Raw genomic sequence first — 15,800 nt, forward strand, 5'->3', positions numbered from 1 at the left:
TTATAATTGTATCTGAATAGGAACAGAGCAATGAAGTTTGAACATACTTGGCAGTTTAATGGTGGTTCTTAAAAGATGGTCTAGGGCCCCAGATCCCTTCAGGGCATCTGTGAGGTTAAAATCATTTTAATAATGCAATGTTATTTTATCCTCATTCTCTCAAAAGTGTACAATGGCGTTTTCCAGATGCTGTATGACATGTGCTACATAAATAAACTGAATGCAGAAGCAGATAGGAAAATCTGAGCTGGCTTCTCAGCCAAAGAGATATACCAAAAATATAAAACTGTCACTCTTCTCATTAGATTTTCATTTATTTTATTTTGATTAAAATACAGTATTTATGTTACCACGATCGATCTTTTAAAAATGAATATTTAAATAAGTTCTCAGTTTTAATTTATATCATGGTAAATATCAATAGATATGACCCACGTAAACAAAAGCTGATCTAGAACAATGGCTCTGTGTATTATTTATTTGTGCTTTGGTTGAATTAGGTTTGTGAGGCCTAAAGTCCTTACTGATTAAATGCCCCACTGCCCTGGTCCTTGAAGCATTCCTCAGGGTCCAATTTGAAAACATCTGTGAATACTAGTCAATATAGTAAAAGAGTCCATTTCTAATCGGCAGTTAGCACAAAACTAATCTAATGTTTGCATCTGAAATACAGACAGAAGACGAGTACGTTCAGATCTGCCTCCCGTCTGGGTGCTGAAAGCAGCAGGGAGTAGTGCTGGTACAGGCCCTGGGTCTCTACCTTTAGTCAGCTCCCTGGTTAACCTCTCACAGACAAGGCAGCTCTGACCACACAACAAAAGCAGGCAGGCTGAACAGAACGGTCCTAGTTAAATGAGTAAGCGAAAGAAAAGAGGATAATTACTCTTTCACCCCAAGATCAACAATCTTGGCCTTCTATTTTAAGATTGTTTTTTTCCGGTTGGATGTTCAAATTTATCAAGGTAATTACTGCTATTCACTAATGAAGGAAGAGTTATCTGCATGATCTGTTAAAGAGAAAACTGCAAAATAACTTGCAAGATAACCTTTGTTGATACTTGCTTTCAAACTAAAAAAGATGGTTTATGTGGCGGATGGTACCTCCGCCCACTGCTCTACTATTAACTTTAAAATAGTGTGCTATCATTGAAAATAATCTGAAAGGATACTCACTGATTTATTTCACAGTGGTTTCCTCTGGGAATACAAGTGGGACTGAGGGATGACAACATTCACTTTTTACTCTATATTCTTTTGTAAATTGCTTGAGTTTCTAAAAACCAGAATATATTCATGAACTACTTGTATAAAATTTTAAATTGTATTTAAAATGAGATAATATCAATTTAGGCTTGAGAAAGACATAAAATAAAACTCATTCAGAGATAGTTACTCTTAACTTTTTGATCTACTTACTCTTGGTTTTACAGTGCATAAATGTTTGGTTTTCAGGTTAGGGATATGATGTATAAATATCTGGATAGGACTGCTTTCTTCCCACAATATATCATGAATATGGCCTATACTATTAAGCATTTTTTAAAAACATGGTTTGCAAAGAATGAATAATATCATAAGGATATACCATAATTTACTTAACCCTTTTCTGTTTTTCTTCTCCAAAACACTTAGATAGTTTATTGTCCTAAGTATAAAAACATAATGAGCAACCTTAAACATAAATGAGACTATTTTTCTGGACTCATAGAAATCAAGTTACTAAATTGCTGGCTATGTATTTTCCTAAGGTTCTTGCTATGTCTGTCCAGTATGCTTATCAGTGCATGAAGGTATCCACCATATCTAACACTGGCTAATATTGCTCATTAAGACTTAACACTTTTTTTTGATAATTTGATAGAACAAAAAGTATTTGTTTTCATTTGGATGCCTCTGATCATCAGGTGAAGTTGAATTTTTTTTTGGGGGGGGGTCTTCTTTTGTGAATTGATTTATGTCCTTTATTTTAATAAGTATATGCACTTTTTATTTATGCAAGATATCAACCTCTTTCCTGTCATATTTACTGCAAACTAGTTTCAGTTTTCTTTCAAAGTTATTTTTAAATGTACTTATTTTTTGATAGACGGATCTATACTTCCCTTTGTGGTTTATTCAATGCTTTTATGCTGTGAAGCCCTATACTTCTGCCACCTACTTTTGTGAATAAGTTTTATTGGAAAACAGCTATACAATTCATTTATGTATGTCCATGGCTGGCTTTATTCTATGATGGATAGTAGAGTTAGGTAATTATGACAGACCATATGGCCTGCAAAACCTAAAATAACTTAGTTTTGGCTCCTTACAGAAAAAGTTTGCCTACTTTTGTTCTAGATGATTTGCTATCGTTCACTGTTTCAGATAATTAGTAAAATGCATAAACACATACCAACAGAGCACAGACATATAAAATTGAAGATCAAAGCTGAGACTAAAGCTGCCAATGTAATTACCTTCTAAGAGTCAGAAGCTTTGTTTTATGAATCACAGTGTGTGTGGGGGGAGCTGGGGAGTGGAGTGGGAGATAATGAGGAAAGGCTTATAAATAAAGAGGCACCTTACCTTTTCCTAACGAGACAAAGCACTATAAGGAACAAAGGTTTATTTGATAAATGTGATGACTATTTAAAAATATAACCAAATTTCCTATTTTAGTTTAGAGAGAAGTGAGAAGACAAAAAGGAAGTAAGAGAAGGGAGTGATAGCATGCTGGGTGCAGAAATACCTTGTGGTCGTTGGGAGTAGAGGCAAGAAAACACACAAAAAAGAAAAATGTCTGCAGGAAAGTAAGAATCTAGCACAGTGTGTGGCATAAAACTGATGCTTACTATGTGAAAACTAAGTAATGACTGATCGAGCATAAACTAAAGGGCCTTTGTCACTTATCTGCAGAGTTCAACTGGGCTGCAGGCTTCAAAATCTGGTTTCACTTGTCATTACCGCCCTTTGAAATGCTAACTTGCTGTACAGTCTTCATAGTTCATTTAAAATCTCAGATTTCCCAAGAATAGGAGCCCCCACCACCACCACAGTGCTTGATAAAATCCAGGGACAGAGAGAGACAGTCTGGCCTGTGTTTAAAAGCTCTACATAGATATTTATCTTGTTTCTCTTTCTAAAATATTTCATTCCCACAGAAGGTCACAGCTGACTGTAATCCTGAATAAAATGACTGGCTAAAATAAATCAGAACAGTGCAGAATACATACCACTTCAGGACACTGTGCTCTTTTCTCCTAGGAATAATAAACCCTTCCTCAATTACACAGAGACAATTTCAATCAGGATGAAGGGTTCTAGCATGCCTGGAACAGACTGCTCAGTACTAGTAAGAACAAGCTAAAGAGGAAAAGGAGATCTATCAGCATAAACATTCACTGTGCTCAGGGGGGTGGGGAGGGGACACAGGCTTAAGGATAGAGGCTCATGTTTAAAAAGCTACATAAATATAGCGGTGGTTCTCCAACTTTAGAATTACCTGCAGGGCCTGTTAAAACCAAGATTGCGGGTCCCCAGCCCACTTTTCTGATTCAGTGGGTCTAAGGTTGCCAGGAAAAATAGAAGGTGCTCAGTTAAATTTGAATTTCAGATAAATAATTTTTTGGTATGTTCCAAATGCAGCAAAAATTTTTGTTTTAATTTGTTCCCTAAATCTGGCAACCCTAGAATTTGCATTTCCAACAAGTTTCTAAGTGCTGCTACTGCTGGTGGTTCTGGGGACTTTGAGAACCACTGAGAAACAGGATATTATGTCATCAACAAGAGGGAAAAATTTGGGGGCAGAGGTGAGCGGAAGATCAGGCAAGGGATCCTGGAGGAAAGGGCTCGAGGTGAGTCTTTGAGGATGCATGGAAGCTAACCAGGAGCAGGATGCTTAAGACAGAGAGGAAAGCCTGTAGGAGAAAAAGGGCAGAATGAAAAGGACAGCCTGCCTGACGTTCCTAGTACATAAAAGTTTAAGGTAGGTGGTGCCAGGTGAGACTTAAAGGACAGGCAGGGTGCAGAGAGCATGAAGGACTATGTTCAGCACTCTGAATTTACACTGAAACACCATCAGTGTATATGATGGGAACAATGGAAGGGTATTAAGCAGAGCAGGTGCTCCGTCTGCTATGAATTTCTAGAAAGATCACGTGGGTGGAGGATCAGCGCACTATGTTTGTGAAGGAGTATATGAAACACAGTTAAGATACTTATGGAAGCCATTTTTATCTAATTCTGCACAGACACAAAGAAGGGAAGGAAATAAAACTATGCTAGATTCATGTCTTCTTTTCAATGAATCCCAACTCCTGAAGACTAAAACTTACCTACAGAGAGAACTACACAATTTAAAGACATTGGGCCTGCCCTGGACGGTTTGGCTCAGCGGTTACAGCGTCGGCCTGCAGTCCAGAGAGACCTGGGTTTGGTTCCCGCTAAGGGCGCGTACCTCGGCTGCAGTTTATCCCCGGCCCTGGTTGGTCGTGCAGGTGGCAGCCGCAGGTGGCAGCCACTCGATGTGTCCCTTTCACATTGATGTTTCTCTCTCTCTCTCTCTCTCTTCCTCCCACTCTATCTGAACAAAAAATAGAAAAATGTCCTCGGGTGAGGATAAAAATAAATAAATAAATAAATAAAAGACATTGGGCCCAGTTGGTGTGGCTCAGTGGTTGAGTGTCAACCCACGTACCCATAGGTTGCTGGTTTGATTCCCAGTCAGGGCACATGCCCAAGGTGTGGGCCCGGTCCCCAGCGGGGGGCATGCAGAAGGCAGCCAGTCTATGTTCTCTCTCATTGATGTTTCTTTCTTTTTTTTCCCTCACCTGAGGACATTTTTTCCATTTTTTGTTCAGATAGAGTGGGAGGGAGAGAGAGGAAGAGAGAGAGAGAGAAACATTGATGTGAAAGGGACACATCGAGTGGCTGCCACCTGCACGACCAACCAGGGCCGGGGACAAACTGCAACAGAGATACATGCCCTTAGCGGGAACCGAACCCAGGTCTCTGGACCGCAGGCTGATGCTCTAACCGCTGAGCCAAACCAGCCAGGGCTCTCATTGATGTTTCTATCTCTCTCTACCTCTCCCTTTAAAAATCAATAAAGAAAAACAAAAACAACAACAACAACAACAACAACAAATAAAGACATTGGTAACCTTGCTCTCTTGGATGCGAACAGGACAACGTGTAAATTTCAAAGAATCCCAGTAAAAATGAATAGTATCAAAACTCTGTGGTTGTTTAAAATATATTGTTTTAGGAAAGTTTTCTTAAGTCTATATCTAATGGGTAAAACTACTTAAAAATAGGTGTTGACCTAACAATGCTCACACTAATTTTTAAAAAAGGATTTTTAAATAAGGAAAAGTCACTTGCTATTTAGTGCTAACTTCCTGTATCAGTTCTTAAACAGGTTTAGGGGCCTTTCTACTTGTCAGAAATAAAACCCATTACAATGAAGATATCCAGATTTAAGGCTGAGACAAGGCTATCTATTAATATCATTCCTAACCCTGTCCAGGGGGTTAGAATTCTATTTTATCACTGAGCACAATTCTCTCAACTGTAAAATGAGTTAGGAATAGATGATCTGCAAAGCAGTATCACCTCCCCCCTTTCTAACCAATCTCTAACATGACCTTTACTTGTTTTCAGATAACATTTAAGAAGATAAATATGTTGTTCAGTGTCTATTTAAAAGCCATTAAAAGTCACTTTTCTAAGATGCTACCTGACGGGAAAGACCACTGACAAAAGGAGTATATTTTTAAGTGTCACATGTCACTATAGCATAGATGCCTATATTTGAAGAAGTACTTAAAGTGCTGCTTTGGAATGACAATTGTCTTCCTTGTACATTCGTAATACAACACTGAGAATGAATCAGTTTTGTGACTCTAGGGAAAAGTTAGCTTGTTCATACTTCCTTTTTTTCTTACATAAAATGTAGATAGTAGCACAAGCGCTAAACTATAACACACAGTGGCCATGAAGTACGCTGTAGAGACCTCTGGATGAAAGCTGAGAGCCCACACAGTGGCAGATGAAAAGGCAGCTTGGCTGAGGAGTGAGGCTGGCATCATCTCAGCATAGGACTACTGCAAAGCTGCCCTGCTTGTACAATACCAGGAATGTTTATCAGCTTGTTTCCTCCGAGCGGGCACTGCAGGCCATTTGCAGAGATCAAAGCAGGCCTCTACGCTCATGCCCTGAAATCCTGACTCCTACCGCACATCGCGGGACGGCCAGGACCCACAACCACCATACCTGTAGTCACAAAGCTTAGGCTGACTGCCGCACTGCTGCTTGCAGACCGCACAGAGGCTGCACAGGGGGACGTTGCCCCGGATCCAGTGGTGAGGCATGGCGTCCAGGGCCCTGCCGTCACTCTTGAGCATGATCTCCTTGCACTGGAAGCGCTTGTCGGCCTTCTTGAGGCAGCCCTCGTCCACGCGCAGCCCGCAGCAGTCGCAGAAGGCGCCCTGCAGGATGTGCTGCGCGCACACGCAGCAGTACGTGGGGTGGCCGAACAGGTCCGTGTAGTGCCACCCGTGCTTGCTCTTGCGGAAGATGTCCCTGCGGTGCAGCTGCCGGCGCGACCGCTGGAGGCTGCACCAGAAGGTGATGAACACGGGCAGCAGCACGGAGCACAGCGTCCACAGCACCAGGTGCCCGTCCGCAAACAGGCCCGAGGAGGGCGCCGGCCGCTTCTCTCCGTCCATCTTCCCAAGGATGATGCCTAACCAGAGAGACAGACGGGTCCACCTCGGGCTCGGGCTCGCCGTGCCCACCGCTCCCTCCTTCCAGCTTTCAGGGCACACCAAGGGCGTGGCCTGCCCAGGTGGCGCCCCTCTCCCCAAGGAGGGGCGCGCGCACCGTCGCCGCCGCGGCCGGACCCAGAGCGGAGCGCCGGCCCTCCCGGCCCGCGGACCTGTCGCGCTGAGGGGGCGGTGCCCGCGCGGTCACGCGCGGTCCCCTACCTCCTCCTCCCCCTCGTGGCCTCCTCCTCACCTCGCCCGCACAGGGCAGGGCGCAGGAAATATTTACTGCCTGTCCTCCGCGGGGAGCCGGGGCTCCGGCGCGATGGCGCACGTGGGCCGCGCGGCGCCAGCGGGCAGCCGTAACCGTTATCCCACGCCCGGCCCTCTCCTCCCGGCCGCCGGGTCGCCCACAGCAGCGTCCAGACGCTCCCCGCCCGGCTCGGCCCCCGCCCGCCGCCGCCGTGCGGCCTGCGCCCCGCGCCCCCACCCCTTCTCCAGGCCTGGACCTCGGCCTCCGCCCCTCCCGCCCCTGGGCCCTACCTCACGCGGGGCGGAGGCGCGGTTTCGGGGTCAAGCCTCCGTCCGCCTTTCCGCCCTCGCGCGGCCGCACGCAGGAGCCCGATTCCCGGCCGGCCGGGGGTGCCGACGTCAGTGGAGAGCCCCGGACAGTCCGCACGCACTCGGAGTAGCGTGGGCAGGGGCCGCGGGCCGGCAGCGCGAGCCCTGGGGCGGGGCGGGGCGGAGGTGTGAGGTGGTTGCCAAGGCCTACAGGCCTGAGGGGGCGGGGCCTTGGGAAGAGGGTGGGGCTGGCTAGAAGGGGCGGGTCCCCGAGGGCGTGCCTTAGGGAGAACGTTGGGCGGAGTAACAAGAAGGTGGGGTCATTCCAGAGGGTGGATGATTGGGCCATATTAAGTCTGCAACCATATAAAGTCTTAGTAAGAGTTAAGCTTATCTATGACTTTCAACCTTCCTTCCTCCTCACTGTCTGGGGGAGGCGGGAACTGGCACAGTTTTGAATGTTGGGAGTTCTGAAAGTGCTAAGCCCTGGTAAAATGGGGTAACCCAAGTCAAAAACTGAGAGATGTCACCTGAGCTCTTGCTAGTTATTTATTAAACTCATACTGACAGAAGGCTTACTATGTGCCAAGCCCTGTGTAAGGAGCTCCATCTCTCACAGAGTGCCAGGCCTTTTGAAACATGCCTAAAAGAAGCATTTATTAGCCCTGTTTATAAAGGCCAGTTTCCACCTCTGCACTTGCTGGGCACCGTGCTGTGTTTACCATCCCCACTTTACAGATGAGCAGAACCAAGGCACAGAGTGGTTGAGAGACATGCTTGATGTCACAAAGTCAGTGAGTGTTGGGACTGAGATCGCTTTATTTTAATTTGGTCCCCCAAGTTACCTTCCATCTAAATTGAGCCATCAAAGAGACACTCTTTCTTATTTTGTTATTTCTCTAAGAAATTTGCCCCAGTGATCTTGTTAACAGGCAGCTTCTGATTCCCTTTCTTGGGGAAAAGGCCTGAGGGTCGGCATTTCTAACAAGTGATGCTGGTTTTGCTGGTAAAGTATGTAACAATATAGATTGCAAAGATCGAGGGGCAAGTGTGATGAAATGAGAAAAGTGTTAGATGGCATGGTAAGACCTGGGATCCGGTGCCAGCCCTCAGCTGTCTCTGTTCTCTTGGGCTTGTAGTTCGCCTCTCTGGGCCTCAGGTTCTTCATCCGTAGCATGGGAGGACCGAATGAGATCTCTGAAGCCTCTCTTCTTCTTCTTTTTTTTATCCTCACCCGAGGACATTTTTCTTTTCTTTTCTTTTTTTTTTGCATTATCTTCAGATAGAGCAGGAGAGAGGAAGGAAGAGAGAGAGAGAAACATTGATGTGAGAGAGATACATAAAGTGGCTACCACCCACACAACCCCAACCGGGGCCAGGGACAAACTGCAACTGAGGTATGTGCCCTTAGCGGGAACCGAACCCAGTACTCTCTGGTCCGTGGGCCGACGCTCTAACAGCTGAGCCAAACCGGCCAGGGCTGAAGCCTCTCTTCTGATAGCCTGCACTGTATATGGAAATGTTATTGTCTTTTATGAATTCTAATTGAGGGCAGAGTCCTTAAATTAGTTTGGATTTGAAAATATAACGAAAGAATTTATCTTTTAAAAGTGAGAATAGCCCTGGCCGGTTTGGCTCAGCGGTTAGAGCGTCCACCTGCGGTCAGGAGAGACCTGGGTTCGGTTCCCGCTAAGGGCACGTACTTCGGTTGCAGTTTGTCCCCGGCCCTGGTTGGTTGTGCGGGTGGCAGCCACTCGATGTGTCCCTTTCACGTCGATGTTTCTCTCTCTCTCTCTTCCTCTCTCCCCCTCCCACTCTATCTGTACAAAAAATTGAAAAATGTCCTTGGGTGAGGATAAAAAAATAAATAAAAGTGAGAATAGCCCAGGCCGGTTTGGGTCAGCGGTAAAATGTCGGCCTGCGGTCCAGAGAGACCCGGGTTCGGTTCCCACTAAGGGCATGTACCTCGGTTGCAGTTTGTCCCCGGCCCTGGTTGGGTCGTGTGGGTGGCAACCACTCGATGTGTCCCTTTCACGTCGATGTTTCTCTCTCTCTCTTTCCCACTGTATCTGAACAAAATATCGAAAAATGTCCTTGGGTGAGGATTAAAAAAAAAAAAAAGTGAGATTAAAGCCCGGCTGGTGTGGCTCAGTGGATTGAGCGTCATCCCATGGACTGAGAGGTCCCATTTCCATTCCCCAGTCAGGGCACATGCCTGGAGCTTGTGGGCTCATTTCCTAGTAGGGGGCGTGCAAGGAGGCAGCCGATTGATGTTTCTCTCTCACATTGATGTTCCTATCTCTCTCTCCTTTCCTCTCGCTCTAAAAAATAAATCAATAAAAACATATATATTTAAAAAAAATTTTTTTTTATCCTCACCCGAGGACATTTTTGCATTTATCTTCAGATAGAGCGGGACAGAGAGACGGAGGAAGAGAGAGAGAGAAACATCCATGTGAGAGAGACAGACTGAGTGGTTGCCACCCACACGACCCCACCTGGGGCTGGGGACAAACTTCTACTGAGGTACATGCCCTTAGCAGGAACTGAACCCAGGACTCTCTGGTCCATGGGCCGATGCTCCAACCACTGTGCAAAACTGGCCAGGGCTAAAAACATATTTAAAAAAAAAAAAAAAATGAGATTAAAGAAAATTCCGGTTATAGAACATTTGCAAAATACAGAAAAGTAAAAAGGAAGAAAAAGTAGTCATCCATCTCTCACCCCAAAGACAACCTATGTTTGAACATTTTGGCCTATTTTCTTCCATTGTTTTTTATGAAAAAATTGGTTTACTTTTTGTATATGTAATTTTGATTATATGGTAGATATAGTCTCTGCCTGGCTATTTTTTTTTTTTTTTATCCTCACCCGAGGACATTTTTCCATTTTTTGTTCAGATAGAGTGGGAGGGAGGGAGAGAGAGAGAGAGGAACATCGATATGAAAGGGACACATTGAGTGGCTGCTACCCACACGACCCAACCAGGGCCAGGGACAAACTGCAACTGAGGTACGTGCCCTTAGCGGGAACCGAACCTGGGTCTCTCTGGACTGCAGGCTGATGCTCCAACCACTGAGCCAAACCGGCCAGGGCTCTGCCTGACTATTTTTAAAATTTAACATTTCAAAGGAACTTTTACATGTTTTATAAATTTATCTTTAATGGTTGCATAACATTCCATTCTATGATAGTTCACAGTATGTGTAATCCCACCTCTATTGTTGGCTAATATTTTACTGTTATATATAACTCCTCTGTTTAGGGTTTTCCCCTTAGATTCTCACATTTCACTAAAGGATATGAAAAGTTTAAAGCTTATGGAAAAGTTTTTTTTTTTTTAACAATACTAGTCTCTCTTTGCTAAGTGAAAATCATCAGGAAAATTTATCTGTATAGGGACAGATTAATAGATACTACTACATCTGGGGACAACACTCCACTGAAGGCAATACTAATAATAATTATTATTATTATAGTCAACCTGTGTTGTCTACTCAGTAGATCCTAGGCATTGTGCAAAGTTTAGCATCCTCATTTTACCGTGAGAGGGGACTTGCCCCAGACAGCCAGGAGTCAGCTGAGTTGGGGCGTTGAACCCAGTCAGTCTGATGCCAAACCCTGTGATCCTCTTAACCCAGGCAGGTATCTGAAGGTGGTCTTTGGCCACCTGCATCAGCATCATCTAACTAGGTCTTAAGCAGGTCTCCTGAATTAGAATCGTAGTGGAGCTAGGAATCTATTTGCCTTCTGAACAGTTCCCCCACATAGTTCTTTCATGTATTTATTAAGATTTTTTGAGGGGGGGTTAACTGGTGAAATATATCACACATCCAATAGATTTTATAAAGCATATGCACAGTTAAAAAATAATAAAATAAGCCTGTGGACCCACCACGAAGATGAACCTATACTGGACACTGGGAGAGCAGGACGAGGAGGGGACAGGACGGAGGGCAGCCTGGTAGGAGTGGGCTGGGAGGAGACGGTGGGTGCCCTGGGTGCCGCCTGCTGCAGGGGCCGCTGAGGAACCCTGGCTCGGGGAAGAGACAGCACACAGCAGGAAGGGGTCTGGAGAACCGGGCGTGACAGCCAGGCCCATCAGCCAGGAGGGGGTCATCTCAGGCAGCTGCTGCCACTCCGACTATGAAGACTCTGGCTCCAATTCAAAGGAAACCTTGCTCAGAAAAACACAACTGCACACAGACTCTCACGCACCGCCGCCACGGGGTCCTGACTGTGAACATGCTCAGAGCCCCAGAGGTGATGTCATGGGTTCCTGGCTCCCTCAGCAGCCCAGCCTTATCTCTGCTTTGCAAGGCCTCCCGGGCCGAAAGAGGAACAGTCAGCTTCTCTTCAAGACAGGAGAGAACCATCTAGATGACTGCGACTTTTCCCGGCAGCCTCGGCCCCTGAGGATTTCCCGGGAAATGTCCTGAAGCTTATACTTGAGTCTTCAAGGCACCTGAACTTCCCAGTTACTGGGAAAACAATATCAAATCACCTTAAGAGGCACCCATTTCATTTATTTCTATTTTATTTTTTAAAAATCCTCACTTGAGAATATTTTTTCTATTTTATCTTCAGATAGAGTGGGAGGGAGATGGAGAGAGAAAGGGAGAGAGAGAGAAACATCGACGTGAGAGGGACACATGGACTAGTTGCCTCCCGTATGATCCTGGCCAGGGCTGGGGACGAACTGAGACCCAGGTATGTGCCCTTGAACAGAATCGAACCTGAGACTCTTTGGTCCTCGGGTGGATGCTTTAACCGCTGAGCCAAACCGGCCAGGGCAAGAGGCACCCATTTTAAAGGTACAATTGGGTAAGTTTTGGCAAATATGTACACCTGTCTAATCAGACTCAAAGTCTTCCAAAATGCATACTCTCTGTGGGTTTCGATCCTACGAGTTGAAAACATGACATTGCCACGCTGTCCAATCGGCGACAGCTGCCAGGGGAGATCGGCATTAGCTGGCTGGGCTGTCTCGGAAATCTTTGCATAGTTGGCGGGTGGAGCTGGAAGGGAGCCCATGAGTTAGTGCCGCCCGTTCTCTGTTTGGATCCACATATCTAACTGAAGTGCCTTTTCAGTCGTCAAAGCCGGGAAACCAAGTATCGAGAGAAAATGAACGCGGAGCCAGGCTTCTGAACTGCTGCATTGAAAGTGTTCATCGATTAAGACTTTCAAAAAGAATGAAGCACATTTAGTCACATTGCCACTCATTAAGAAGATCATAATTAATATTTGGGTGACAGCAAAATGATTGTTGTTGTTAATAAATATGTTATTTTAAAAAAAATGGGAGCTTCCCCCGTGCCTACCTGATGGCTCCCCCTCCTCCCCGTCAGGAAACGACCACCCTAATTTTGGTGTTCTTCATTCCCTTGCTTTTCTTTATAGTTTTACCACCCCAAAAGTATCCCTAAACCACAGAGTGTTGTTTAGAAAAATAAGCCCACACACACCCCATCAGGAAGAAGCCATGAAACCATGAATACATGGAGGCTCCCGGAGGGGATACGCTGAGTGGGGTCTGGGTCAGAGTCTGGATCCAGCTCCCCAAGAAGACCCCCCTGAGGAAATCGGTGGGCACAGTCCTGCGAAGACTAAGGACAGTGGCGACCAGTGGGCAGGGCTGTATTGGAGCGTCAGGCAGAAACATGGCTGGGAGAGAGGTTGCTTTTTACTTTGCCCTCTTAGCTCGTTAGGACCTCTGTCAAGGTCTCCGGAAAAGGTGAGCATGGCACGTCCCTCGGGGAAGAATGAGGATCTTCCGTGGCGCTGGGGGTGAGGGGAGTGGAACCTCATCAGCTCATGGCCGTGGAGATAAACAAACCACAAATAATCTGCCCCAGGCTCACCCAGGCCGTCTGTGCTCAGGGTGTCTGCGCCTCATGTGCCAGTCGGAGAGCCTGCCTGCTATGTGGGAGCACCGTGGTCACCCTGGGTTTCCCGCCACCCCTCTCCTGTTTGCATCTTCTGTTTCCTGGGCTTGTGGCTTCCCCTTTCTTGGTGAATTCTCTTGTTGTTGTGGAGTACATCTGTCAGTGTCTTTTAGAGCAAGGGTACATGGGAGGCATAACTTGGAGGCCTTGCTTGTCTACACATTTTTTTATTCTACCCGTCACACCCGATTGTTTATCTGGTAGAGAATTCTAGGCTGGAAATAATTATCCTTCGCCACACGGAAGACATTGTTTCATTTCTGCTGCTCTTAATGTTGCCGCAGGGATGTCTGAGGTTATTCTTATCCCGATCCCTTGAACGGGACTGGTTTTTGCTTTCTGGAAGCTTGTAGAATCTTCTCTCTTTCTCTGGTGTTCTGAAAGTCCACAAAGGTGTGCCTGGGTGTGAGTCTGACTTCCTCTGTCCTGCCAGGTTGGCGGGGTCCCTTCAGTCCAGCAGACCATGTCCTTCAGTCCTAGGATCACTTTGTTGACTTCCTCCTCTGTGTTGCCTGTGTTCTCTCTTTTGATACTTCTGTTGTTTGAATGTTGGACCTAGACAGTCCTCCCTACTTCTCCCTTTTCACAAAATAGACTTTATTTTTAGAGCAGTTTTAGGTTCATGGTAAAATGGAGTGGAAAGTACAGAGTACCCATATATCCCTTGTCCCCCCACATGCACAGGCTCCCCACTCTCATCTTGGGGCACCAGAGGTACGTTTGTCACAACTGATGAAACTTCACTGACACATCAGTATCACTCAGAGTCCATAGCTGACAATAGGGTTCACTCTTGGTGCTGTAAATTCTATGGATTTGGATAACTGTATAATCATGTCCGCACCATTGTCGTGTTATACAGAAGAGTGTCACTGCCCTAAAAATCCTCTGTTCTCCAGCCATTCATGCTCCCCTCCCTTCTAACCACTGAATCTTTTTACTGTCTCAATAGTTTTGTTATTTCCAAAATACTGTATAGTTGGAATCACATAGTACGCAGCCTTCTCAGACTGGCTTCTTTCACTTAGTCATATGTTGTTAAGGTTCTGCCATGTCTTTTCATGGCTTGATAGCTCATTTCTTTTTAGTGCCAAATATTCCATTGTCTGAATTGTCTGTTTATCTGTTCACCCACTGAAGGACATCTTAGTCGCTTCCAAGTTTTGGCAATTATGAATAAAACTTCTGTAGACACCTGTGTGAAGATTTTTGTGTGGATATAAGTTTTCAACTCATTTGGATAGTTGTACTCTTTAAAAATGTTCTTTCTTTTTTTAAAAAAAAAAACACTTTTCTCTTGCTCTCAATTTTGCTCTATTGATTTTAGAGAGAAAGGGAGGGAAAGAGGCAGGGAGGGAGGGGAAGAGAGAGAGAGAGAGAGAGAGAGAGAGAGAGAACATTGATTGGCCGCCTCTTACATGCCCCCCACTGGGGATCAGGCCCACATCCTGGGCATGTGCCCTGACCGGGAATCGAACCGGCAACCTCTTGGTGCATGGGTCGACGCTCAACCACTGAGTCATTGGCTGGGTTTGCTTTATTTTTCTAAAAATTTTCATAGTTCTAACCATGAATCTTTTTATTTTGGTTGTAATTTATATCATGGTTTCAAATTTCTAAACACTTTTTTTGTTGATTTGTTTTCTGAGTATGCATTTTTATAGCATCCTGTTCTCGTGTCTCTCCTGTCTCCGAAGCTACTGCTGGTTAGTTGTTATGTTCGCTGTTTCAGCTTGCACCAGCTCCCTCCCATTGCGCTTTCTCAGGTGTCCGGGAACCTCCAGGAGACTCTGATGTACCTTAAGGTTTGAGAGCCGTTGCTAGGGCGTCTCTTAATCTCTCTGAAGCTCATCGCGGCTGAGATTCCACAGAGGAAAACAACATAGATTTCAGTACTTTTCCCCTAAAGAACCAGAGCCTTTCTCTCCCACTGAAAGGCCCGGCATTTTTCCTGAATGAAATGTAATGTGACAGTAGCCTTAGAGGTGGTTTCACAAAGTATTCCATCCATGCCCCTCTCCCCCAGCGTGTTTATTTGTACCACCTCGCATTCCTACACCTTTGCCATTGCTCCTGTCATGCCTGTTTGGGTTGGAGAGAAGCCTGGCACCGGCCATCAGGGACCTGACACTGATCTTGGCTCTTCTAACCTGCTGGGCAGGCTTAAGTTGAGGCCAATGCCCTGGCCTAGAGCAGAAATGCTGGCCCCCTTGGGGAAGCATGCCGCAGGCCGGAAGGCGCCTGTGCAAGGCCAAGCCATCTTGCCACTGTGTCGCTGCTCCAAACAGGAAGCAGGGTGTTTGTGTAGTGTACTGAAGGCATGAAAAGGCATGGGGCATGGACACACGGTGGTAAATCAACTCATATTTAGAAGGGGCTCTATTTTCTTTTCAAATCAAAATGTATTTTTATTTCAGCAACATGTAAAATTACCTATCTTGAGATGTGTTTGATTAATCTCTCTATCCTTTGGTTATTCAAAAGATATTTACAGACTTTCTATCAAGTGTCTGAGAATGGGGTGGGTATGCACATATAAATAAGGGTG

General features: G+C 45.6%; 1 protein-coding gene across 7 annotated transcripts in view; it reads right to left on the bottom strand.

Moving 5' to 3' along the window:
* Window positions 1-7,352, bottom strand: part of DGKE (diacylglycerol kinase epsilon) — a 29,052-nt gene extending 21,700 nt beyond the window's left edge. For 5 of the 7 annotated variants that reach the window (XR_004960286.1, XM_036268077.1, XM_036268075.1 and 2 more), the window contains exons 1-2: window positions 7,287-7,349; window positions 6,253-6,724 (exon numbers count right to left, since the gene is read on the bottom strand). Coding sequence is in view for 6 of the 7 variants with exons in the window: in XM_036268077.1 (XP_036123970.1) it covers window positions 6,253-6,707 (455 nt within the window). In the remaining variant the exon portion in view is untranslated. Of the gene's footprint in view, window positions 1-6,252; window positions 6,737-7,286 lie in introns of those variants that run through there. The other 2 variants (XM_036268078.1, XM_036268073.1) reach the window with 2 other exon arrangements.
* Between the last annotated feature and the right edge of the window lie 8,448 nt (window positions 7,353-15,800).

The sequence above is a fragment of the Molossus molossus genome, unplaced genomic scaffold (genome assembly GCF_014108415.1).
Source record: "Molossus molossus isolate mMolMol1 unplaced genomic scaffold, mMolMol1.p scaffold_m16_p_19, whole genome shotgun sequence".
In the NCBI taxonomy this organism is placed as follows: domain Eukaryota; kingdom Metazoa; phylum Chordata; class Mammalia; order Chiroptera; family Molossidae; genus Molossus; species Molossus molossus.